Source organism: Parambassis ranga, chromosome 5 (assembly GCF_900634625.1).
Source record: "Parambassis ranga chromosome 5, fParRan2.1, whole genome shotgun sequence".
Taxonomy (NCBI): Eukaryota; Metazoa; Chordata; class Actinopteri; family Ambassidae; genus Parambassis; species Parambassis ranga.
This window is the reverse complement of record NC_041026.1, coordinates 28,525,107-28,550,950: the sequence shown is the minus strand read 5'-3', so window position 1 is coordinate 28,550,950 and position 25,844 is coordinate 28,525,107. Positions and strand designations below refer to the sequence as shown.

The 25,844-nt window shown below is 41.3% G+C and overlaps 1 protein-coding gene across 2 annotated transcripts; it reads right to left on the bottom strand.

The window, feature by feature from the left end:
• Positions 1–9,577: 9,577 nt before the first annotated feature.
• Positions 9,578–22,188, bottom strand: elk4 (ETS transcription factor ELK4). 2 transcript variants are annotated; one of them, XM_028406088.1, is made up of 6 exons: positions 21,955–22,188; positions 18,292–18,506; positions 17,077–17,856; positions 16,412–16,651; positions 14,415–14,534; positions 9,578–13,933 (listed from the first exon to the last, which is right to left on the bottom strand). In XM_028406088.1, coding segments are annotated over exons 1-6 (1,455 nt in total). In that variant the 5' UTR covers positions 21,956–22,188; the 3' UTR covers positions 9,578–13,834. The 2 variants fall into 2 exon arrangements, with proteins under 2 accessions (XP_028261889.1, XP_028261891.1); XM_028406090.1 differs by having other exon boundaries at positions 22,005–22,188.
• Between the last annotated feature and the right edge of the window lie 3,656 nt (positions 22,189–25,844).

Below are 25,844 nucleotides of genomic sequence, written 5' to 3'. Positions count from 1 at the left end.
CACGACCATCTATGTCGACATACACGTTTATTTGATCGATAAAAGTTGTTTTCTAATGCAACGGTGCTGGATATGATTGTGTGCGACAGCATTTCCTTATGAAATGACGGGAAATGGGGCGTGTAGAAGTAACGTGGAGACACTTGTTGAAGTGAGCACGTGGTTAATTTATTTTTGAGAACGACTGGATTGAAACACGGTGAAAGCTAACGTCGGTTAGCAGTTGCTCTGGACGGAAGCGTCGTCACGTTGCCATGGTAATGCAACTTGCGGGCCCGCTCGTGGTTACGTAAATTGCCTGCGACAACGCATGAATTTTACTAAGCGATTTCACCTAAATAAACGGGTTTTTTTTACTTGATTTTAATGTATACTTCATCTCCAAAATCTTCTACATATTTATCCGTGTCAATGTTTTGCCTGGTGCACGTTTGTTCATATTGTTTTCTAAGTAGTTGTATTAATATTTAAATTCAGTTTTCAATTCAATTCAGTTTTATTTATATAGCGCATATTACAATCAGACATTGTCTCAAAGCGCTTCACAGGAACCCCCCTAAGAGCACTGTGGCAAGGAAAAACTCCCTTTAAGAGGAAGAAACCTTGAGCAGGACCCGTCAACTTAAGGGGGAACCAGTCCTGCTGCTAGTCAGAGAGGATGAGGGAGAGAGAGAGAGAGAGAGAGAGAGAGGATGAAGGAGAGAGAGAGAGGAGAGAGAGAGGATGAAGGAGAAAGAGAGAGAGAGAGAGAGGAGCAAACATGATACAAACATGATACAGTACAGAGCAAACATGACAGCAAGATGAAACAGTGATTATATTGTAATAGATATCTATATATATCGTCGGTCCATAAGTAGGAATAGTAATTTGATAGCAAGGATGAGCAGCAGGGGCTAGTGAAGTCGATGAGCACAGGAGAGACTGCAGGTCAGTATGCAGGTCTTGAGACCTGCAAAGAGAGAGAGCGAGAGCGAGGCACAGAACTACAAGGAAGACAGTTAACACAGATTATGAGACGATATTACCCAGTATGATCCAGACTAAGGAGAGTGGAGGAGAGGTCAGAGGGTGTTCAGAGGATCGTGTTTGTGCCCCCCGACAACGTAGAGCAAGAGAGACTTCACGGGCCGGACTGCAGGTCATCATCCAGGTCTTGAGACCAGTGTGAGCCAGACTAAGGAGAGAAAAGGAGAGGTTAGAGGGTGAGAGGGAAACTGCTCAGTGGATCATGTTTGTGCCCCCCGACAACGTAAAGCAAGAGAGACTTCACGGGCCGGACTGCAGGTCATCATCCAGGTCTTGAGACCAGTGTGAGCCAGACTAAGGAGAGAAAAGGAGAGGTTAGAGGGTGAGAGGGAAACTGCTCAGTGGATCATGTTTGTGCCCCCCGACAACGTAGGCCTAGAGCAGCATAGCTGTGCTACACACTAGGTCTAAGGCTAACTGTACGCCTTACTAAACAGAAACGTTTTAAGTCTAGTCTTAAAGGTGGAGGCAGTGTCTGCCTCTCGGACCCAGATTGGTAACTGGTTCCATAATAGCGGTGCCTGATAGCTGAAAGCTCGTCCTCCCATTCTACTTCTATGAATCCTAGGAACTACTAGTAAACCTGCACTCAGAGATCTGAGTGTCCTATTAGGAACATATGGTACAATCAGGTCCTGCAGATACAATGGAGCAAGTCCATGAAGAGCCTTGTAGGTTAGAAGAAGGATCTTGAAGTGTATTCTTGAGTCCACTGGGAGCCAGTGAAGAGACGCTAGGACAGGAGAGATATGATCCCTTTGGCTGCTTCCTGTCAGAACTCTAGCTGCTGCGTTCTGGATCAGCTGCAGGCTGTTGATGGAGTAATGTGGACATCCTGACAATAAAGAGTTGCAGTAGTCCAGTCTTGAAGTGACAAAAGCATGGATGAGCTTTTCAGCATCACTCTGAGAGAGGATGCTCCTGATCTTAGTAATATTACGCAGGTGAAAGAAAGCGGTCCTGGAGACCTGCTTAATATGAGACAAACGACATGTCTTGATCAAAGATAACTCCAAGGTTCCTCACAGTCGTACTGGAGGCCAGAGTAATTCCATCCAGAGAGAAAGTATTATCTGATAAACTAGTTCTGAGATGTTTCGGTCCAAAAACAATGACCTCAGTCTTGTCCGAGTTTAATAGTAAAAAGTTGGAGGACATCCAGTCCTTTATGTCCTTTAGACACGCCTGTAGTCTGACTAGCGGCTCCATTTCTTCAGGCTTCATGGAAAAATACAGCTGGGTATCATCAGCATAACAATGAAAGTTTATGCCGTGCTTCTGGATGATGTTTCCTAGAGGGAGCATGTAGAGGGTGAACAGGATCGGTCCGAGCACAGAACCCTGTGGAACACCGTGGTTAACCCTTGTACCTGTGGAAGACACATCGTTAGTGTGAACAAAATGAAATCTGTCAGATAAATATGATTTAAACCAGCACAGTGCTGTTCCTGTAATCCTGATCTCGTGTTCCAATCTGTGTAGCAGGATGCGATGGTCTACGGTGTCGAAGGCAGCACTGAGATCCAGTAGAACGAGTACAGAGACGAGACCCCGGTCCGATGCCATGAGGAGGTCATTGGTGACTTTAAGCAGTGCTGTTTCTGTGCTGTGATGGGCTCTGAATCCAGACTGGAAAGCATCAAACAGACTGTTACTACACAGGTGGTCGTTTAGCTGACTTACAACAGCTCTTTCGTGTAGTTTGGAGATAAAGGTGAGGTTGGAGATCGGTCTGTAGTTTGCTAGGACGTCCGGGTCCAGTGAAGGTTTTTTAAGTATCGGAATGATCACAGCAGTTTTAAAAGCCTGTGGTACATATCCTGTTTCCAGAGACAAGGTGATCTGTCCTAATATAGAGTCTCCGATCAGAGGAATAGCATCTTTGAGGAGCCGTGAAGGGATCGGATCCAGAAGACAGGTAGTAGGTTTAGACTTGCTGATGCTGGTGGTCAGCTCAGGGAGGCCGATGGGCGCGAAGCAGTCCAGAGTTAGATCAGGATCCGTTTCCAGAAGTGGCGGTGTATCCTCAGCGGTCACAGGGAGATTGTGGTTGATTAGTCCTCTAATAGTGGTGATTTTATCGGTGAAGAAGCTCATGAAGTCTTCACTACTAAGAGCTGCAGGAATGCGAGGCTCCACAGAGCTGTGGCTCTTTGTCAGCCTGGCCACGGCGTTAAAGAGAAAGCGCGGGTTGTTCTTGTTTTCTTCTATTAGTGATGAATAGTAGGCTGTCCTGGCTTTACGAAGGGCCTTCTTATACGTCAGCAGACTGTCTCTCCAGAAGATTGCACTTCATATTGATAGTAATCACGACGGTAAAGATATTAATATTATGATGTATAGTATTTAGATAATATTATAATACAATAGTATTTATAGCTGCAAAGTTCTGAAGAAGACTACCGGTATAAACCATATGGTTTCCACGGCAACGGACGTCACGTGTCGCCTCATCAAGCTGTCATTCATTTGGCGGCTACTTGCCAACTATTTGCTAGGCTATATGCTACATGCTAACGTTAACTGTCACATCAACACAGCAGATTGACGTCACCATCAGTTAAATGACGGCCGTTTGCATGGTGGTATCTCCACCACTGAAATTTGTTCAACTTGTAGTTACTGTCAGTGAGTTGTCAACAAAATGCAAAGCTGCACACTAGGAGCACATTTCTGCTTTAACAACTTTGAAGACAAAGTGTTCACTGCACATGTTCACATTTTCCCCATGTTCACAGGTGTTAACTTTAATGTGTATGGCTAATCACTTACACCCCAGCATGTTTGTTATAATCTTTTCACAGTGGAAAGACGAGGCCTCCGTCTCTGCAGCCAGCCTGATTTCAGTCCAAGGCATCTACTCTGCAACTTAGATCTACAGCCACGTCAAAATACTTCAGATGATCTAATAAAATACAACAGTTACACAAGGAAATCCAACCAGTGTCATGTGATTATAGTTTTTTTCATTCAAGCATGTGAAAAGCCAGGTTAGGCCTCAAGCTACTGTGTTTGCTAGCAGCAGTTCAGACTAATCAGTTCCTTTTGAGGAACTACTGGCCGCATGGGCCTTTTAAGGAGTGACTTACATAAGTAAGTTATAACTTAAGTTACATGCAAATATTCACAATGACATGCTTTCCTTACTAATGCCATGTAACCCTCTTTTACATCAGATTTTATGTTTTACTGACACTGATTGTGGTCTGGCCACAATCTGGTCTGGTCTGGCTGTTCAACAACTGTCATGTGTGAACTATAGCTGTTGGCACACCAGCTTTTCCTGAGGCCATCGCAAGATAGATAGGTGGTTAGGTCCAGGTCAGTGCCATCTAGTTGGCACTCATATATGTAATAGAACTCTGTTCAGTACACATTGGTAGCAGGTTTCTGGATCTTCTATTGACAACATATAACAGCAAGTAGCCCCCTAAACCTCAGAGGCCAGATTCTGCATTTTCATGGGTTTTGTCAGTTTCAGGTCAAATCAGGGGATTGACCTGAAAACAGGGAGCTGCAAATCTGGTTCTAACATACACATACATATATGCAATTTCCCCATTGTGGGACTAATAAAGGTTTCTTAATCTTAGGTTTCTTAATATGTGACAGAGTTCTTCAAGGGCTTTCAAGACCACTTAGAGCCATGTTGCTGACCAATTGTATTGTAGAGTTATGGCCATTTAGATTTCAGAGGTCAACAGGTCAAAGTAAACTTTGGCACCCTCTAACATGGTTCCAAGTGTTCTTGAAAGCTCCTGAAGAATTTAGCTGTCAGAACCAGATTTGCAGCTCCCTGTTTTTGGGGATAGCCTCTGGAAAGTCAGGTGTCCATGCTGACCGACTGGACCATGGAGCAACAGAAATAATGGCCTGGTCTGATGTGTCTTTTTGACATCACATGGAAGTGGGACCATGCGTGTCACTTACCTGTGGAACACAGAACCTTCTTCCCATAGTGCAGCTTGGGGCCACTTACCTGTGGAACACAGGTAAGTGGCACTATGGGAAGAAGGTTCTGACCCAATAAGCAACAGCTACTACAGGTCACACACGACAGTTGTTGAACTGCCCCTATGCCTTTATACCAGACCACAATCAGTGTCAGTAAAACATAAAATCTGCTGTAAAAGAGGGTTACATGGCATTAGTAAGGAAAGCATGTCGTGAACATTTGCATGTAACTTAAGTTATAACTTACTTATATAAGTCACTCCTAAAAAGGCCCATGCAGCCAGTAGTTCCTCAAAAGGAACTGATTAGTCTGAACTGCTGCTAGCAAACACAGTAGCTTGAGGCCTAACCTGGCTTTTAACATCAGAATCAGAATTGTTTTTTTATAGCCATGTAAGTGAAGAGGATTCACATTACTACGAATTTGCCTTAGTGATTGGTGCATACATAAAACATATAATAATTAACATGAAATAAGATAGAACTAAGATATAAATAAGGTAAATAAGATAAGGTCAAGTAAACAAGGTAAACAATGTAAACTAAAGGTAAGGCTATAAATTGACATGACATAACAGACATGACATGCTTAGATGAAAAAACTATAAATCACATGACACTGGTTGGACTTCTTTGTGTAACTGTTGTATTTTATTAGATCATCTGAAGTATTTTGACGTGGCTGTAGATCTAAGTTGCAGAGTAGGTGCCTTGGACTGAAATCAGGCTGGCTGCAGAGACGGAGGCCTCGTCTTTCCACTGTGAAAAGATGATAAACATGGTGGGGTGTAAGTGACCAGCCATACACATTAAAGTCATTGTAACAACTGTGAACATACTGAAAATGTGAACATGTGCAGTGAACACTTTGCAGATATAAATACTATTGTATTATAATATTATCTAAATACTATACATCATAATATTAATATCTTTACCGTCGTGATTACTACCAATATGAAGTGCAAATATAAATATTAATACACAGCTACTTAGAAAACAATATGAACAAACGTGCACCAGGCAAAAGATTGACACGGATAAATATGTAGAAGATTTTGGAGATGACGTATACACATAAACGAGGAAACCAAGTAAATAAATAAACGTTTATTTAGGTGAAATCGCTTAGTAAAATTCATGCGTTGTCGCAGGCAATTTACGTAACCACGAGCGGGGCCCGCAAAATAACCATGGCAACGTGACAACGCTTCCGTCAGAGAAACTGCTAACCGACGTTAGCTTTCACCGTCTTTCAATCCAGTCGTTAAATAACCACATGCTCACTTCAACAAGTGTCTCCACGTTACTTCTACACGCCCCATTTACTGTCATTTCATAAGGAAATGCTGTCGCACACAATCATATCAAGCACCGTTGCATTAGAAAACAACTTTTATCGATCAAATAAACGTGTATGTTGACATAGATGGTCGTGTTGGGCCGGTTCGTTTGTGTTTAATAATAATATAATAATCGTTTCCTAAAAAGGTTTATTAAGGGTCAAATCGCTCAGAGAAATGCGTGAATTGTCAGAGCAACATGACTGTAATCAAAAAGGCTCATTCATTTCTATTGGAGCTCATGTCCGTGGTGTCCACACGTATTAAAAACCGTGGTGTCCCTACGAAAATGCCCCGCATTGACTTTCTATGGAGACAGTTTTCCGTGGTGCCTGCACGTAATTTAACTACTTTTCGTGTCGGTGCCACGTAATTAACTGCTAATAATCCGTGTGTATGTCACGTATTTCTGTGAGATCAGGTACGTTTCTGTGGTTAGCTTTGTTTTTAGCTCAGCCATCTTCTTTTTGTAACGAGCTTCCAGGTGGGTAGTAATGGTCACTCTAGAAAGGATTTTATATCCCCCGGCTCTATGAAGTACAACAGTTCTTGCCGTTGGTGCTTATTGCATTATATCTTTTTCAATCATGCTGCAAATCATCTCAGTAATGCTCTCTGCTTTCCTGACGTCACACGCTCGGCTTCCCAACAACGCGGCAGTAGTTGTTGGTTGTGAAGCTAATGCACTCCATTCGCTGTGGCAACCCCTGATGGAAAAGAAGAAGAAGAAAGTGATCAATGTGCACTGAGAAAACAAAACATCAGTCACACAATCAGTGCAAACAATGTACTCCTGAAAACAACTAATGCACATCCAAGTAATGTAAACAGGAATAGAAACAAAAGTAACAGTGCAACAAAATGAATCCTTTTCTAGCCTAGCTTGCCACCATCCTCTCGTTAATTGTTATGTTCTGGTGAGGCTGGAAAACAGAGCTACGGGCATTCACAGTCTTGCCACAGAGGGGCTTGATTTTGAACAACCTGTCAAATTGGGGTGATTCTGTCTTTCTTTCATTCGCTTTATCTTTGTGACATCTGAACGATAAAGAGACCAAAAGATGGCCTCAAATCGGTCCCTGGACATGGTGGTCTTGGGGAAGGAGAAATTGTATGGCCATTTCCTCCTGCAATAGTCAGCCCTTATGTGTACATACCATGACAGAAAAAAGAGTGATAGACAGAAAAATGTAAAATGTGTCAACTGAGAGGGGAGACCACTTGTACAGTGCACCTTGTGCCAGTCGTTGTGCTGCATTGGCATTGGTGTTATTTATAATGGTGTGTACTACATTACTGCTGAAGAACAGCTTGAAGAGGCTGAGAGGAGACGAGCTGATAGTTGTGTCGATCCTGGGGCCAGGTGGGTGTTTCAACTCAAACCTTGATGTTGGAGGTTCGACATCTGGGTCTTCCTTGCTGTGCCACCTCTCCTGCTGAGGCTGAAACTCTTCAGTCGCTAGCCTTGGCTGCTTGCTGGCTTGCCCACCATGGCTATCTCTGATGGCCTTGGGTCAGGGGAAGGGGATCCAGACACTGAATTGAAAGGTGGCTGCCAACTTATAAACGTAACCTGTTACCACTCCAATGTCTATTGACAGCATCAGTATTCAGCGAGGCAGCCAAAGCAAACAGACCTGCATCCTTGATCAAAATGATTTGATTAGGTTTTGTTGTTGTAGTTACCTGACATGAAGTAACCTGTTTGTCCATTGAATACAAGCCAATGAAGAAAAACAGATATAGGTACGAGCAGTGTTTTTGACAGTTTTGTGGTCAGAGTGTGACACCTCCTGTGGGTCCTGAACTACCAGAACCCAACAACAAGGTATCACACAGGGTAACGTCCAGCTCAGATACCCTAAGGGATAGATAGCAGTGTGAACACATGAACAAACCCTGACAGAGGATATAAATGTCTACAAACCCCTGTTCAAGCCCATGCAAGATAAATAATTTCACAACTTTTTCCACCTTTCATGTGACCTATAACCTGTACAACATAATTGAAAAACAAACTGAAACCTTTAAATGGGGAAAAAATATAAAATAAAAAACTTTTAAAAACCTGGTTGCATAAATGTGCTTTGTTGCAGCACCTTTGGTTTGTATTACAGCACTTGGTATGGTTTCATCAGACCATAACACATTTCACACATGCGTTTGGTAGAGTTCAGATGTCTTTTTGCATGGATTGGATGTTTTTCTTTGTAAGATAAGGCTTCTGTCTTGCCACCCTACCTCATAGCCCAGACATATGAAGAAGACGGGAGATTGTTGTCACATGTACATGTACAGCCAGCACTTGCCAGAAATTCCTGCAGCCCCTTCAGTGTTGTTGTCGGCCTCTCGGCAGCCTCCCTGTGTTTTCTTCTCGTCTTATCATCAACTTTGGACAGACGTCCTGTTCTTGGCAATGTCACTGTTGTGCCATATGTTGATGAAGATTCTCAGTCATCCAGGTCATCATACGTAGAGAAGATTGAAGCAAGGCGTCTGGACTTGTAGAGTTTTCTAGAAGACGTTTCGCTGCTCATCCAAGCAGCTTCATCAGTTCTAACTGTTTGGAGGGGAAACATGGTTTATATGTGGTTACAGACCTCAGTGGGTGGGTCTGGGTAAAACTTTAAAAAACTTACAAACAATAGCACTAAATGTTTCCATACTTACCTGTGATGTTCTGGCTGACTGGGCCAGGTGTGTCTAACGACTGGCTAACGACTATGAAACTGCCGGAGGGGGACTGGTTGACAGCCCTTTGTTCTTGCTGTGAGTATGTGCAAACTTCCTGGGAATGGATGGAATCACTGCAGCGGTCTTGCAGAAAGACCTCTATATGGGCATTTTTTGGAGCTGCCAGAAAATCACATCAGCTGATACTACAGAGCCTGCGGACTGAACAGCTAACAACAAACTGAACCTTTGTCAATAGATGAAACTTCTGTTGTGGAAGCTGCTCTGCGTTACACTTTAGCTGACTCCACAGTCCATTACAGTGTGTTGGTCATTTTGTAGAGCAGTCTGAGTGTGAAGTGAGAATCATTACACCCTAATATCAAGAGTGCACTCACCGCATCCCCAGTATCCATGAGCCGTAGTCTAATGGCTTCTTTGGCATTATTTACTGTAATGCAATGTGTTCAGTGCTGCACCGTTTTAACTGTGAACCGTGAGAAATGGTGCACAGACTATGATGTCATGAAAGCACCCTAGATCAAAATTTAATAGAATCATTCAATAATAATTCAATATTCAATATTTTTAGAGAGATTTTTTTATTATTATTGGTCTCACCTTACTTTCCATTTCACTTCTTCTACACAACAATATGCCACTTAAGACAAGCAGCTTGTAAACATTGGAAAAAAGCATCAAACAAATAGAGAACTGGACAAAACATAGCAAGAAAGGTGTTGTTTCTTTTAACACAAGATTTACATTTAAGGTAAACTAGATGAAAAACATCATCAGAAGATGTATAAGTGACATATCCAGATGGAGGAAACTTTTAAAATGGCTTTGGGGTAATTTTATTTTTGTTCTTTTTTTAATGTTACTGCAAAATAGGCTACAAATGTAATAGGGCTCTACTATAAATTCTCACAAGTAACTATTTTGTGGTAATGCCTAATTATTAAATAAATGATTAGACTCACAGGAACCATGTGTAGATTTTAATGGCCTCTTGACCCATTACTGTGTATATAAGCTAACAAAGACACATAGTTGTATACTCATGAATGCATAATCAGAAAAACATTAGAAAACATTGCAACCCGTTGCAGCCATTAGATCCTTAAATCCTACGTATGGGTCTTTTAAAATCACATTTTGCCATATATAAAATATGAAGTGCTGCGTCCTCCCTTTGGGAAAATATACATTTCTCAGTAAGCAAACAACATTTTAAAGATAAATCTGAGTCATAGAAAAGTGACAGAATCCAATACTACAGGAACCCCCAAATTTTAAGTGCAAACGTTTCATCACAACATCTGCATTTACAATGTCAACACTATATCAAAACATTGAACATATAAAACATAGATTTCTCCCCCATAAGGCTTTGATTCCCAAAAAATAGATAACTGCACCTCTTAAAATCTAGGAGAGAAAAACAACTTCGGGAAAATTAAAATAAAATAAACATGCACAAAGAAAACATTAAGTCAGAGAACCCAAAATAGCAGATGTCTAAGTATTTGGCCGTTACAAAAATAGAAATTAATCTTAAAATTCTATTGGCGTTACAGGAAAATTACGAGTAAGATTACACACACACAAAAAATGCACAATCAGGTTTTCTATATATATTTAGATACTTTCTGAGTAGATATGTTACCACAAACATTTAGAAGCGGGTCAGAAAGAGTGACTCAGTCACTTAAAAAAAGTGGAATTGCCATGTTGGTCCACATCTGTGTCACAATTAATGTTCTACAGTTTTCCGATGCGTGTGCACGTCTCTTTACTATCACTACTTGGCTCGGTTTAGGAAAAGTTCATGATTCTGGTTAAAATACAGCTCATCACAGCATAAACTAGACACGCCACTGTTTGGAAGGGAGAGGTGAATGCTTGGTAGCTGATTGGATGAATCATCTGTCAGTCAGTGTCTACCACAAGCTGATTTAAACCGATCCACAAAGCAACAACAAAGAAAACATAACAAGCTGCTAACGTTCTGTGAAAGCTAAATTGCACTACCACCAAAAGCTCAATTTTTCCCTAGAGTCCAATGGTAATAAGACCCCAAATCAATCAGCATCTGTTTTTATTGTCCTGTGGACCAGCATAACAATGACACATTTTTCTGTATGACTGAGCCAGGCAGTCTCTAAAACATGGCCAGATAAAATTTTACATGCTGTGCATATCAGCCCACGTTGCCATCTGTATGTACAGTAATGCATCCAGAAGTACACTGCAGCTCATCTGAGCTGCAGTGTACTCGTGCACAAAAATATCCCTGTGTGAAGTTTTTTTTTTAAACACCAAACTTCTGGGGTTTGCAAATATATGGCATGAAAACAAACAGTAGTGCTGTCGTGTACTGTTACTGCCTTTTTTTTAAATGACAGAACTAAGCTTGAGCTTAGTAAGGCACCGTATATCACCGTGAGAGATGGGGCAGATGTAGATGAAGCCCCCCACCTTACAAGATTCGCTGGTCATCCATCCCTGGGTTAGATTAGAAACACTTTGGTAAACACACACGTCAGTGTGTTCTATCCAAGTATCATGTAAACAAGTGTGATGTACAATTTCCATGTGTAATAGCATAGATAGGAGGGATCTAACTGTTGAGTCTGTGTCACAGACTATGGCTTTAAAATCAGTTACAAAGCAGGTTTAACCTCTCATGGCTGATAATCTGTACAAGAGGTCTGCAGGGAAAGAAAGGTGCTTAGATACTTCAGAATATTCTGCAGCCCTCAGGATGAAAGGTTAATGCAGAACGAATAGCCAAAACATTCTGAACTGCTGCTCACAGATAATTGTTGATTATCTTGCAGCAATAGTGCATGTCCTAGAAATTAGGGCCATGCTGCTGATGGTGAGCCCAGGCCTCGGTGGGTGGGTCTAATCCTGCAGGGGCGGTTACAATGTTTTGGCTTGTCACGTGTGTTTCAGATGGCTAAGGCTGTGCAAAGGTCAAGGTGAGGATGACAGCTGGTTAACTTCACGAAAACTATGAGCAGCAAGTCTTTAAATTGTTCAATTCAAAAATGAAAGTGTGGACTATCAAATAGGTTTTAAGGTTTGCTGTAGCTTGATTGACTCTGGGATTAACGGGACTATAGTTTGTCTTGCGTCAACTTGCCTTATGTCTGTGGTGAATTTGTGGCTGGATGCATCTGTTGCTTCAACTGGAAACAGAAGAAAACAGCCTGGATCTGTAGCTTACTGATAACACAACGTATATCCCAATTCTCATTTTCAAAGGCTGCTAGGCAACCAGTGACTACATAGCCACTGCTGTTTTTTCACCTTGTTCGTGGTCAGAAATGTCGGATTTGACATTAATAAAGCATGTGTTATTTTCATTCATATGAATAAAAAAATGCAGCTTATTTCAGCATTCGTGTATGCTCACAACAAAGTGACAAGTGATGTATATTAGCGATTTAACAGACTGAGTGAAAAGATTTTGTTGTCTGTTTTATGGCCGTCAGCATCAATAAAGTGCATTAATCATGATTGACATCATGTATTCATGTAAGAGTCTTAATTTATGTATAATTCATGGTGAGGAAATTCATATAAAAATAGAAATGCAGGGCAAAAAATAGTATTTAGTATTTTACACCCTCTAAATTTCACTCATCAAGCTGCTCCCCCTCCAATCGTTCACATTTCTTTCTAACTGATGTTGGTTTTTGTCTACATTGAACCCACTAGGCTATCAGAGGTCAGCTTTAGAAGTGCTAAGAGGCAAATTCTGTTGCCAATAAATAGACACAGGTTGTGTTCCTCTGTTTCCAGTTATGTGCTAATCTAATCTCAAACTATATTACTACACAGATATGTGGTATCAAACTTTCTTCTTCTCTTATTTTTTAACATAAATGTCATGATGATGATGCCTGCAGAATTAGGATTAAAAAGGCAATGTGAGGCCAGTAAGAAGTGCAGGATTTCTGCCTTGTTGCTTGCACAGAAAGTGTTATGGCTTTGCTTTCTTTCATTCGCAAGTGAAAGCTTACCAGCTGTAGGCGGCAGACCGGGCCACACTGGATTTCAGGGCTGTACGTATACTGTAGATTACACATGATACACAGAGGCATGATTAAAGGTTTGAATGGGATTATGGCCACAATAAGACAGTTAAGGTAAACATCCTGATGTCCGAGCAAAGGCTTGCCATTAAGGTCAGTTTGAGAGCTGGGCTACACATGAAAGAACGGTACGTAAACATGCAGGTTTAACACCACTACTGCCCCTGCACAGCACAAAAAGAAAGCAAATTATTGTCAGCATAGGACAAGTCAGGTCAGGAACTGATAGCATAAAACCTGTGTAGTTTGGCAATAACACTGTTGCACAAGATAAGAAGTAGGTTCTATAAAAGGAAAGATTCCAACCCACTGCTCTCTGTGTCCAAGTGTGAAGCAGACTGTGGCTGCTGTGGGTCCAATCCACATGAATACACTGTTGCCATGGAAATATGTTCGGAATTGTTGTGACTGAGCCTCCCAGGAAAAAAGCCAGACAAACTGAATATGAGTGCATTAGGATGAATGGTGTCGAATGCAGAAAAGCAGCTTGGACACAAGGTGAATGTATTACCCTCATCCATCAAACCTGCACTGCCTACATACCTCCTCTACACACATGAGTGTAATGTGGATTCTGTGGCAGCGGACAACAGCACCAGAGGAATTGCAAAGACTCAGCTCCTGTGTCATTGTCATGGATCAGGGAGGAGGAGCTGGAATGGTAAGAGGGACTGTCTGTGACAGGGACTGACTGTCATAATATGGTGATGCTGCTCTTCATAAAAGGTCCTATGTTGTCTGAGGATCTGGTGAGATGGGGCCAGGTGTGTTGGTCCCATCTATGTTGTGTACAGGGATCTGGAACTGCGGTGTGAGGACTGACGGAAACTGAAAGAGAAGATACAGAATGGTGTGTCAAGAGGCAGGGTATTCAACTTAAAGTCCAGTTAAAAAAATTCTTGAAACAAAGGTCCATGTGTATATACACATATGCTGAAAATTCTAGACTCCTCCATGATTTCTAAGTAGGAGAACTTGCAAAATCACAGGGTGATCAAATACTTATTGACCTCACTGTATTGTGTAACCTTTGTGAAACTTGCCTCTCTCTCTTTATTGTAGAGTTGCAAATTTTTCCACCTGCAATGTCTAGTCTTGATTGGCTGAGAGTATCATGTGGGATGGATTAACTTGCATGCAATTGGTTTCCTCATGCTCTAAGCCACTATCGGAAAGTCAACAAAAGCTGGGCCAGTTAAAATAGAAGGGCCCCATCAGGTATTAAAAAACAACCGGCCGGGATGGCTACTGGGCTAAGATAAATAATACTGATGACGAGTGGAGACAGGACACACAGTTGTGAACTGACCTGGAACAGGTGTGCTCCCTGGCGTCGTGTGGCTGGGCTGAGCGGAGCGACAGGACTGAGCGTGCTCCAGAAGTGGATGTTAGAAAGAAGGGGACTGGGAGTCAGGAGAAGAGTTGGAGTCTAAGGAGGAAGACAATCAGTCAAAAGTGGTTGATCTTGATGTATATCAGATAAGAAATCACTGTTCAAAACCACTACAATTAAAAGGACTGAGTGATCGTTTGCTCACAGAATTAAAATAAATATTAGAGGGAGAAACCGAGCACACAGAGATCTGTTCTTATACTTCAATAGATCTGATTAATTAAAAACAGACTATAGCAGGCTGTCCCAGCAGTTAATCGGAAATACTAATCCCATGTGGAAATAATTAAACCTTTAATGTTTGTTATGACATCATGTGCTCTTGGCTCTGGTCTTGTGTTGCTTGTTCAAAGTTGTACTTCTTGATGTCATTCTACTCATTTTCAATATAAATAATTAGCCTTATAACAGTACAACAACAACCTGTTCAAACACAAGACAGGGTGTAGGTTTGGTCTCAGCTTTGGTAGGGACAATCACTGAACCTGATGAGGGACCACAGACTACAGGGTTTGTCAAACCAACTAAAGCCAACTGAACACAGCAATTACACTAGCTGGTGGCCATAATGCAGCAATGTGCTAATAGAAGAAGAAAAAGGAAGAAGAAGGAAGAGAAAGAAGAAGAAGTAAACAAACACTGATGACAGTCAGCTCGCTGCTGCTGTTATCTGTGCAGCAATCTGCTCGACTAAAAAAAATATAACACAAAGAAGAAAAAAACCTGTTTGAAACGAGTAGTGGAGGACTCGATCATTGTTTTGATACTTGCTACTTCCCATCATCTTCTGAAACTATTTCCAGTGTCTATCCCTGTCTTTTCATTGGCTGCTAACAACGCATGTTTGCACTCGACACACTACAGGACTGCATCCAGACTCGGCCTGAAGAATTCAAACACGTTTGAATGACTGTGACTGAGGTCGGCTCAGGTCTGTTCCACTCACACACGTGCAGATTTGGATTTTCACCCCCTCAGATTTTGGTGGCGACTACACATGACAACTGTCCCCAACTAGTGCAGACGGGTGCAGACTTTGCTCGACAGGAAATCATAGGTAAAAATTTTGTGGAAAATCGTGCAATGTGTCCCCAGCTCTCTGTGTGTTGAAATAGCTTTGTATATATTTTTTCTTTTTTTTATCTACAAAGCAGAAAATCTGACAAAATGAGTTTGAATAGCAATGTAATAGCCATGTTAAGTTTACATATATATACTATTGCATTTGCAAAAAAATATGTGAACAGATTCATGTTTTTGTTATATAAAAATAAATGCTAAATACTGGTAGGGACTATTTTGCCTTCCCAATATATTGGTTGTGACATTTCCCTTTGGTCCATATTTAACCCTATTGCCCTTGTACACAAGCATGGTGTTTCTGGAATTTGCCGAACAAAGAAATGCTAATTATGAATGATACTGATTGCATGGAAATAGCCCTGAACATACATTTGAAACCCTTCCAACTCAACTGTTCCAGTAAATGCCCTCTCATCTCCTCTAAGATGTCATGACCAAATCCCATCTGAACCAGCAGATCTAATAGACTCAGAGCATCTATACAGTAGCACATCATGGGATCTGCAAACCATCTGGCCTAGAAAACAGACACAACACAACACTGCTGCCACCTGCTGTTTAAGAATAGTACATGCAAGAAGTGTACTTGGTTCTGTTCACTGAGGCTGTAACTGCTGCTTAAGTTGCAAAACTGGATTACATGGGCTCACCTTCAACAAGGACTATTTTCATTTCACAGTAACAACATTTGGCAACAATATTACAACTCCTGTTTTTCTGTGTGCTGTGAAATGAAGAAAACCAGTTGATAAACCAGTTAGGCTAATACAAGGCTAGCCATCACTATAGTTAGAAGCAACTGACAGAAAAAACTAAGAGCATGTTCTCACCTGAAGCATTGCTGGTGTAAGAGAGGCCGTAGGTAGTGACGGGCTGCAGAGGTTCATGGGGGAGAAGTCGGAGGTGGTGACCAGCAGAGTTGGAGGGCTGATCTGAAGGACTTTGGGCGGCTTGCGTGACTTTCCTGAGCTCTGGATGCTGACTGTGGTGCAGCTACTTACTGAAGAAGAGCTGGTTGCAGTGTCAAGCAAGCTGATCTCCTCTCTTGACACACCAACCTCACTGTCCGCCTGGTGGGTATCAGAGATGAGATTTGTGCAAGTTCAGAGACAGAAGTGAGAAACCCAGTTTTTCTTGTATACCTCACAGCACAGGTGCGTGAGTACTTACCACAGAGAGCCTAGGCAAAGGTGTTTGCAGTAAACTGATTATTTTGCTGTTTTCAATGCATTCAATGTTCCTTTCCTTTTTGAGATATTACCCACAGGTGCCATTTCTTAAAATGTCTGAATAAATGAAATATTTTATTTTAAAAGTTACAGGTGGTCCTAGCCAGGCTGCTGTAGAAGCAGCAGTGAGTGTGTCCTACTGGCAGAATATAGCTTCACTGTTTTGGACTGCAGCTGGTGACTGGAGGAATGCAGTGTCTAAACTATAAACCATTTACATACAATACAGTACTTTTTGTGTGAAGTGTATATGCATGTATACTAGCCTTTTCGTGTGACTGAGTGTCCGTGGTTTCTGGTGCCTGAGTGTCTGCAGGCTGAGAAGACAGGGACTCGATGTCGCTGTCAATCACCAGTTCCTGGGAGGAGTCGGGTGCTTGGTTTATGGACGGGCTCTCCGAGGTCAGGTCTGGTAGGCAGAATGTTGGTTCTGATGGGCGAATGTGTTCGAATGAGTAAATAGATTGGGGTGGAAGGGAGGAGTGTGTGCTGATGTCTTCAGCCCTTTGGGGTGGAGCTTGGAGAGAATCCAAATGGTTGGGCATCAGGGTTGGCTCTAGGTCTACCTGAGGAGGCAGTGCTGGCGCTGGTGCTGGTGAAGGCTTTGGAGGGGTGTTTCCAAATTTAATGACAGATGGCAAGGCGGTAGGTTGTTGCGGCTGGGAGAGAGTCTCCTGGCTCTGTGTTGCGGCAGTGATGCCCTTCCTGTCCGTCATCTTCTCACCTGGATTCTCTATTTTGATGGACTTGAAAAGCTGGCGTCCATTTTGCAGAGAGTTGAGAGTGAAGGAGGTGTACAGGCCAGAGTGGATGTAGTCGTTACGATTCGACTGCTTAGTGCTGGAGCTAAGAGCTGATGGTTGTTGCTTGGTTCTGTCACTAGACTCACCCTCCTGCACAACACTGTCTCCCCTTTTTAATAGGGGAGGGAGGCCCCCAGCACCAACATCCCCTCCCTCTGGTCGGGTGACATCTCCTTTGAGGATGTCGGGATAAGACACAAAGCGATACACAAACTTCTGCCCATTCACCTTCTTTATGATGTTCTAGAAGACACAAAAAAGCAACATCATGTGAGCTGTAAACACACAGTAAGAGCAGACTTTTCCTGAAGTTATTATGACTTTACCGAAGGAGCAAAAAATAGAGGAGTCAGACCACAGAAAAGCAGTGTGCGTGGGACAGCTCTGTCCTTCCTGTCTGTACCAAACTAGTAACCATGAATGCTGCAGCCAAACATACCAGAAGAGCCCTGCCCTGAACGCCCACAGGGTCAGGCCGTGCCTCTGTCAAACCACAAGCTAAGTGAAAGACAAGAACTTTCCTTCTCCTCCACATCGTTCAGCACTGGACATCAAAGTCCCCTCAAATAGATATTGAGTTTGACCTTCACCATGGACAATGATGACAGACATTGGTACTTTGAGACATTACTCAGCTTACTACAGCTATGTATCCTACAGTACAGAATAAAGGTTTACCTTGTCATAGTAATATCTTAGTGCCCTGCTGAGTTTGTCATAGTTCATATTGGGCTTGTTCTTGCGGGCTCCCCACAGCCGGGCCACCTCCTCCGCCTGCAGCAGTTTGAACTCCCCTTCCTCATTGGTCCAGCAGATGAGCTGCTCATTATTGGAATCCAACAGGAGCTGGAGAAGGAACTGCCACAGGGTGACAGAGTTGTCCATGTCCCTCACTGAAAAACAACAGCAGGAAAACTGTCAAATTAACCTCAGCTTACAAACACATTGCACTGTTTACCAAAAAACGAAACCAACCACGCTATATCCTGTTCATGAAATGCAGTAAACAGTACTAAAAATAGTACAGAAGTATAGACAAAACCCTAGTGTGATGACTATATTACATTATGCCTAGCAGGCAAGCAGGTTGAGAAAGTTTTACAGGTGTGTGTGCACCATCTGCTACAAGCACCATTCACACATGTGGTCCCCAGATTTTAGGATGACAATGCCACCATACACTCAACTGAATTAAGAGTGAGCTGGATTAAACTGAATGAATATCTGCCATCCAGGTTTAATAGTCAATTTTCGTCCTCCTTATCGCTTTTACCACTGAAGCATGCATTAGTAAAGAACAGTGATCTTCTCCACAATCTGTAGTGGACAGCGTTCTAATGACTAAGGCTGTACAAATGGAAATGGGCACTTGAAGTACTATGATGCTGAAATAGAAGAATTTATTAATCATCATAAAAATAAAAACCAAATGTATTAAATTCTAAGAAAACATAATGTATAACTCTATTGCACAAGAAAATGGCAGTGAAAGTGCCTCACCAAAGCTCTTCATTTTCCAACCACTAACCTTCCTTCAAAAAATTACTGCAACCATATATTTAACATAATATAACATCCTACAGCCTCTAGGAGTTGGCTTCAACAGCAAGACAATCCCTACAGACCCCAGTGTTTGTACTTTTCAGCAGAAATAAACATGTTTACAGCCTGGTCTTTGTTGCTGTCCCTTTCCTTTGCCACCTCCTGCAGCTCCTTTGGGGTAATACCAAGGCTCTCTCAGGCAGTAATCAGTGTTTTTTACATTCTGGTAATTTCGTTCATTTATTTTTGCATGTTATTAAGCTCATATTTTGTTATGGAGACCTGTTCAGACCAATATTTTTTTCACCAGCCTGTTACTTGCTGGTGTCTTGTAGCATTTAGACAGTTGTTAACAAACAAGTTACAAAAAGCTGACTTTAGATTATGCTTTTATTTATCGGTCGTCTTAATATTTCGGAAACCACACTATGCTTTGATTGCAGGCCATTAACACCCACTCAGGTGTTTTGACTTTGGCTAATTAGATTTCCTCTCAGCGTTGTGTGGGAGAGTACAGAATGTTCCTCACATCTTATTACACATACTTATCAGCACCCTTCAGAGTGGGACACATGTTCATTCCGTATGTTTTGCGACCTTATTCTGATTCTCTGATACACTCACATGCAAAAACATCTTTTATTGTCTGACGCACCCTACTAGAACTCTAGATATGAGACTGGCTACGTCAGACCAAGTTAACTTGAACTTGCACTAATAACAGTGCTTCCTGTCTTCACCTCAGCTGGAAAGGGGTTGCCTGATTATATGGTGTCCAGAGAAAAGTGACAGGTACCTCTCGGTCACGAGAGGAAAGGCTGCTTCTCTGCCGATAAAACAGATGATGGTTTCATGCTGTGAGTGAGCCCAAACGTGAACACGGGGGGCCGGTTAAAATGTAACTGCATATGGTGTGGGTGTATCCAACACATAACGCTAACACCACATGAGAGCATAGACACCCTTTGTCCGCCTCACTTCTCCTTTTCCTGCTGTTTTCCTGCATCCTGACAGCCTGTAGTTGTCTGAGACATGAAAGAGGAGAAAACCTACAGTCTGTCTAACAGCACCAGGCTTTTTATGAATCCTTACTCTGGAATTTCATACCTTATCACATACTTTAATTCCCTGCAATAACAACTATTCAGCTTCATTTTCTGTACCCAGGGAAATGTGTAACAGGCGAAATTCATCTGACTACTGAAGGCAAAAAAGGAAAACAAAGCAGGATTTTAGATCATGGTTATTTATTCCGTTTTGTCTATCATACAGCTGCAGCTAATTATACAAAAATTATTGCCACACATTACACATGATTTTTATAATGCCCCCCCCCCCCCCCCCCCAAACCCACCGTACATGTAAAACCTGTACTCCAGAATGGTACAGGTTTTTGTAGGGTGTCTTCTAAACTTGCTGAATTCATAAGCTAGCATTAAAGGGACAATTCAGAGCAGTGCTAGTTTGAGTTTTGAAAATTATTCGGAGATATATAGTCTATATATACCTTTGTAAAGAAACACATGGCACACCGGCACAATATATATATACATTTAAATTAAGGTCGACCTGTCCCACAGTCAGTACACTGGTACTACATTATGTATATGTCAGCTGAATTAACCCTCCCTCTGCAGCTGCTCACAGCCATGAGTGATAATCTCATTCTTCCAATGAGGCAGAATATTCTGATTTATCAAACCAGATCATTATGAGACTATGAGACTAAAACTGCTTCAGCAACTACAAACACCTTTAATTTAAAAGGTAGTAAATAGCTTAGCAATGACTTGTGGCAGAAACTACCAACTTCGTCCATGTTTGTTTTTAAAGCACTGCAACAAACATGGCAGATGCTGTGATGACATGTTGTATGGTCAGATGCAGTTATCATGCATACACATTTGTATTTGTTGTCCAATATTATAGCCATGTCCCATTCCATGTAAGGCATGTGTGAGTATCACACTCAGAATAATAATTTTCTTATTTATAATTGTATTATTTTTTTATAACTCTAGTTGCACCTGTTTTTGTGTACCCAATTACTCATACTGCCTCGAAGAACCACACACAAAGTGAGTTGACAGATGCAGCTGTGTGACATCCTAATAAATCTGCTTTTTATTTGGTATTCTTGCTACTTTGTCCACTCCATATTAAAGGATGAATATGACTTGTGATCTCCCTGTCAGTATCTGTCAACGTGCGTGTGTGTGTGTATGTGTGTGTAAGCTTCTTATGAGGACGAATAAATCTGCCCTGACTCATCCAGACCTGCTGGGATGGAGACACCCCAACCTACACACACACACACACACACACACACACACACACAGACAGCACAGTCATACAATCTGTCCCAAACCGTCATGTTAAAACCGGTGATATCAAAGCAAAAATAGGACAGTGTCAAAACTGCTGCCAGGGGAAAAAGATTACCAGCTATCGTTATGTAACGTCTGACATTAGCAGCAAACGTTATCAGCGGAGCATCAAGATACCGTCAGCGGGTCAGATCAGTCACATAACATGAGTTATTCATGCGTTAAGAGCCCTCTGACTGGCGTGGCTGGTTTCTAATGTCAGTCATTCACGCACCCATACAGCGCAAAATAAAAGACCACTTGTTGATGGATAACGTTTGGTTACTTTCGTTACCGACAACACGGGCTATAGCAGTACTTTCCTGGCTAAATGAAGTTGTAAGGTGTTAGCTGAGGATCTATACTAGTATTTAATATTCGTGTATACACTCTAGATGACAAATAAATCAAAGCACTGACACTGTTTGCTTACTGTAAGTTAGCTTTTCGCTAGCTTCGCGTTAGCTTGCCTGCTAACATTACCTCGCTCGCAGAACCCTCTGAATTTCCGAGTCGTCGAGCCGCGTCGAAATATTTCCAAAACATTTCCGTGAAGCTTTCTATGCTAACATAACTCAGAAAACAAGTTCAAAACAGACTGTCAAGCTCAATACCTAAACATCAAATTCCTACAACTGCATTTGGCTTCCACAGACCATATATCCTTTGAACAGGAAATAATGTTGCATTCACGGCTCCTCGTAGACCTCACTGAAGACCTACCAGCCTCTTACTGTGTACAGATACTTTTCTAATGTTAATTTTAAAAAGTTGCGAAGGAGGCAACTGCACTTTAGCTAAACTGTGTAGTGTTAGTAGTATTTTTATTATTGTAATATTAAAAACTGCAGGAAGAACACGATTTTTACGCAACGTCCGCTGTTTCACTCAATCTAACCCGTTTGTGCTTTTCATCAAAATTCCTACGATACCAAAGGCCATTAATGTGTCATTAAAACTCACGCTGAGATCACTTCCTCTCTCGTTGTGTTTATGATTTTGTTGTTGGTTTATCTCACAGATAAATACAAATAAATACCACATTGAGAACACTATAACGTACTCTTATTATTTATTTTACTTTTGGAATAACACCATGCCCTTAAAATTCTCATTAAATTCGGAAAATTGACTAATATATCTATAGAAGTTTTGTATAATTGGGTATTTATTCATTTAATACATTTTATTTAACACGATTTCTTGTAATTCACTGTTCATTACAGTCAGCTTTCTTAATTTTGTGTTTTTTATTTCTCCCTTGCTTTTATTACATTACCATTGGAATCTAATTTTAATCTTATACGTTGCAGTCTTTGTAAATATTCCTAAAATATTATCGATATAAGCAACATAAAATTATTATTATAATACCTTTATAGACAGGAGAACTGCATGTTTTCATGTTAGCCACCGAGTGGCAGCACATCACACCAGCGACACACTCATCAAACAGCCCTCACTAAAATGTTTGTTTGTGGTACACTTTTGTTTGTTGGTGTACAGTGCAATCATAGATTATGACACCTGCTAATATTTGGTTTCAATAGGATAGAGTGAATCTACAAATCCAGCTATTGCTTTTGCAAGTATACTGTACATAGAAAATATTAAATGTGTTCACTTGAACTATATCATATTTTTTATACATACAGTAATTGAAATCTTAATAAAAGAACCCTATATTATAATTTAAACAAACATAATGGGACTGTAAGTAAGTCTAACTGGCTGCTAACACTTTTGGCTGCACTTAATGGCAGCCAATCAAAGTGGCGTACCAGCTTTAATAGGATTCTGACATTCTGCCAAAAAACATCAGGACTATTCAGGCTTTAATGTGAAGCAGTCCAGAGGGTGATTATTTATAGAGTGGTGGTGACAGATTGACTTGCTGCTTTAAAAGACTCCTCACAGCTGAATCTGCTCTGTATGGATTCTTCTGATTAATATCTTCAGACAGATTTACAGTGTGTTCATACTTTACATGCGCGGTGTTATATTTAATGAGTATGCAAGCCACTTTTCCATTCATACATCCAACATTAACACAGCAACATTATTATTTATTTAGAGTCTTCTTGCTATACTGGCCACTTTTGTAGAAGGGCGTTAATTTCTACCAGGAAATATCAGAGCCATTTAGGTCAAAATGCTATGTTTTTTTAACTATTTCCTAACTGTTGTCTGGCTGCTGTTTTTGTTTTTTTTTGCCCACTGTGGTCAGGAAGTTGCCTGCTGCTCCTGGAAACCAGGTCAACAAAAGAACCAACAGCGGCTGTGCTCCAACTTACAAAAGCAAAACAATGAGATAAAAGACACTAAATGAGTTGTAGATCTGCACAGTCACTCTCTGGTAATGAGAGTTTATTGTGAATCTGCAACAGAAATATATAAACACTCACTGAGCAGGTTCAATTATGCATTGCTTTACAAGTACTACAACCCATTCAAAATATATATTTCAAGGTAAAATTGCCATTTTCTTGAATACCACTGACACTTTATACTGTGTAGATCTGACCACAGGATTCACCAGATATGTATGTAAAGCGTGGATATCCGCCTCTCTTCTCATACATATAACGGCATGTAATTTTTTTCCACTGTGCCATTATTTATGTAGTAAAACTCATTGTCCTGTTGCATGACCCAATTTGGACCAAGCTTTACCTTTTGGACAGATGGTTTCACATTTGCCTCTGGCTGCAAAACAGCTGTAGGCTCTGACATGTAGCTCTTGGGGTTTTTTTTGTATTTCTCTGATCTTGGGGTGAATTAGCTGGGATGTCCACTCCTGTGAAGATTGACAGCTGTCTTCAATGTTTCCACTTGTAAAAATCATTAAACTCCAAATAGAAGGAAAGTCTTTCCAGGGCTGAACACACACCTGAATGTTCCAGAGCAGCAAACTGTCAGAAGGTCTGTTTTTAAAGAGGTCTGTACACCTGCTGATGATCAATTGATCAAGGACTGACGATCAGCAGCACCTGCTGCAGCTCAACTTATTAAATCCTATGGAAGCAGTAAGGGCTACGATCAGATTATTTTTTATTATGTTTTTATAAAAAAATTGATATAGACTGTATATGATAAGTAAAGTTTAATGTTTAGAGTGAAATAATTGCTCTGAACAAAGCACACTGATAGAAAAAACTTTCCTCCGCTCTTTAGCGTAAGGTGATATGTTTTTGCCACGTCTTATCATAGTAAATCTACAGCTTTTATGGCAGTGCTGTACCTCTTTAAAACACAGTACAGTGCTCTGCCCTACAGTAAACTCTGGTTACGACTGTTGTCAGCTACTCCTGTTACAGTACAGCCTGTGGCCACATTTCATTTCTAATAGGAACCTCCTTCCCTCCCTCCTTCTACCCTTCTGTTCAGGGCTGCCTTCTAATCAGATACCTGCCCACAGATTATAATCAAATTATTACAATCAAAATACCACAGCAGGAATCAGATGAGCTTTTTCCCCCTGACTAAATCATGGCAGATTAGTGGCAGTGTGAAAGAGCAGAGCAGGAGAGGAGGAGGCAACTCTAATGTTTTTGCTTTGAAGCTGGTCCCAGTTTCCTCTGAGTGCTCCCGCCCATGTCGAACACAACTGGAAAACAAAAGCAGCCAAAAAATTCAAACATGATATGCGTGCAGATAGAGCTGCAGCTTCCTCTCCGCTTCCTGGAGGACTGAACCATAAGAAACGACACTGTGCATAAGCTGAGTTGGAAAGTGATTACAGGATTGAAACCTGCCTGCATTTCTTTAAATCGTAGAGTGGCCTTGATGTGGTTATCCTGCCACCCACTCTGTGCTGTTGCTAATCCCTGCTGTCATTCAGCGCCGCAGGAAATTCAGATTGGTGTAATTTAAATGAGACAATCTCTGGTTTTAGTATAAAGCAGGTGACTAGACTAACAGTAGAGCGTACTGATAGTTTTATTCAGTATTTTGGAGATGCATGCATGATCTGATTGGAGATACCTGATTCGCATTGCTTTTTTATTTGGAGCTTTTATAGAGCCCATGAGCCTCCTTTGTTCATTGTTTTGGTGTCATTTACTCCATAATTGTAATTTATAGCAGTGAAAGGCAACTGGTTCTAAGCAACAGCTTGAAAAGGCTGCTCTAGCCTCTACATACCCAGAACCAAACAGCAATCAAAGATAGCCAATAGCCACCTAGTGACAATATTGGTCTATTTAGCATCTTAAGACCCTGGTGCTAACAAAGCTAAAAGGATAAATCATGGTGAACACTAAACTTGTGATTAGGTAACTTCTTTAGATGCTAATCTGACTTCTATGTTTATTTTGTAAATAT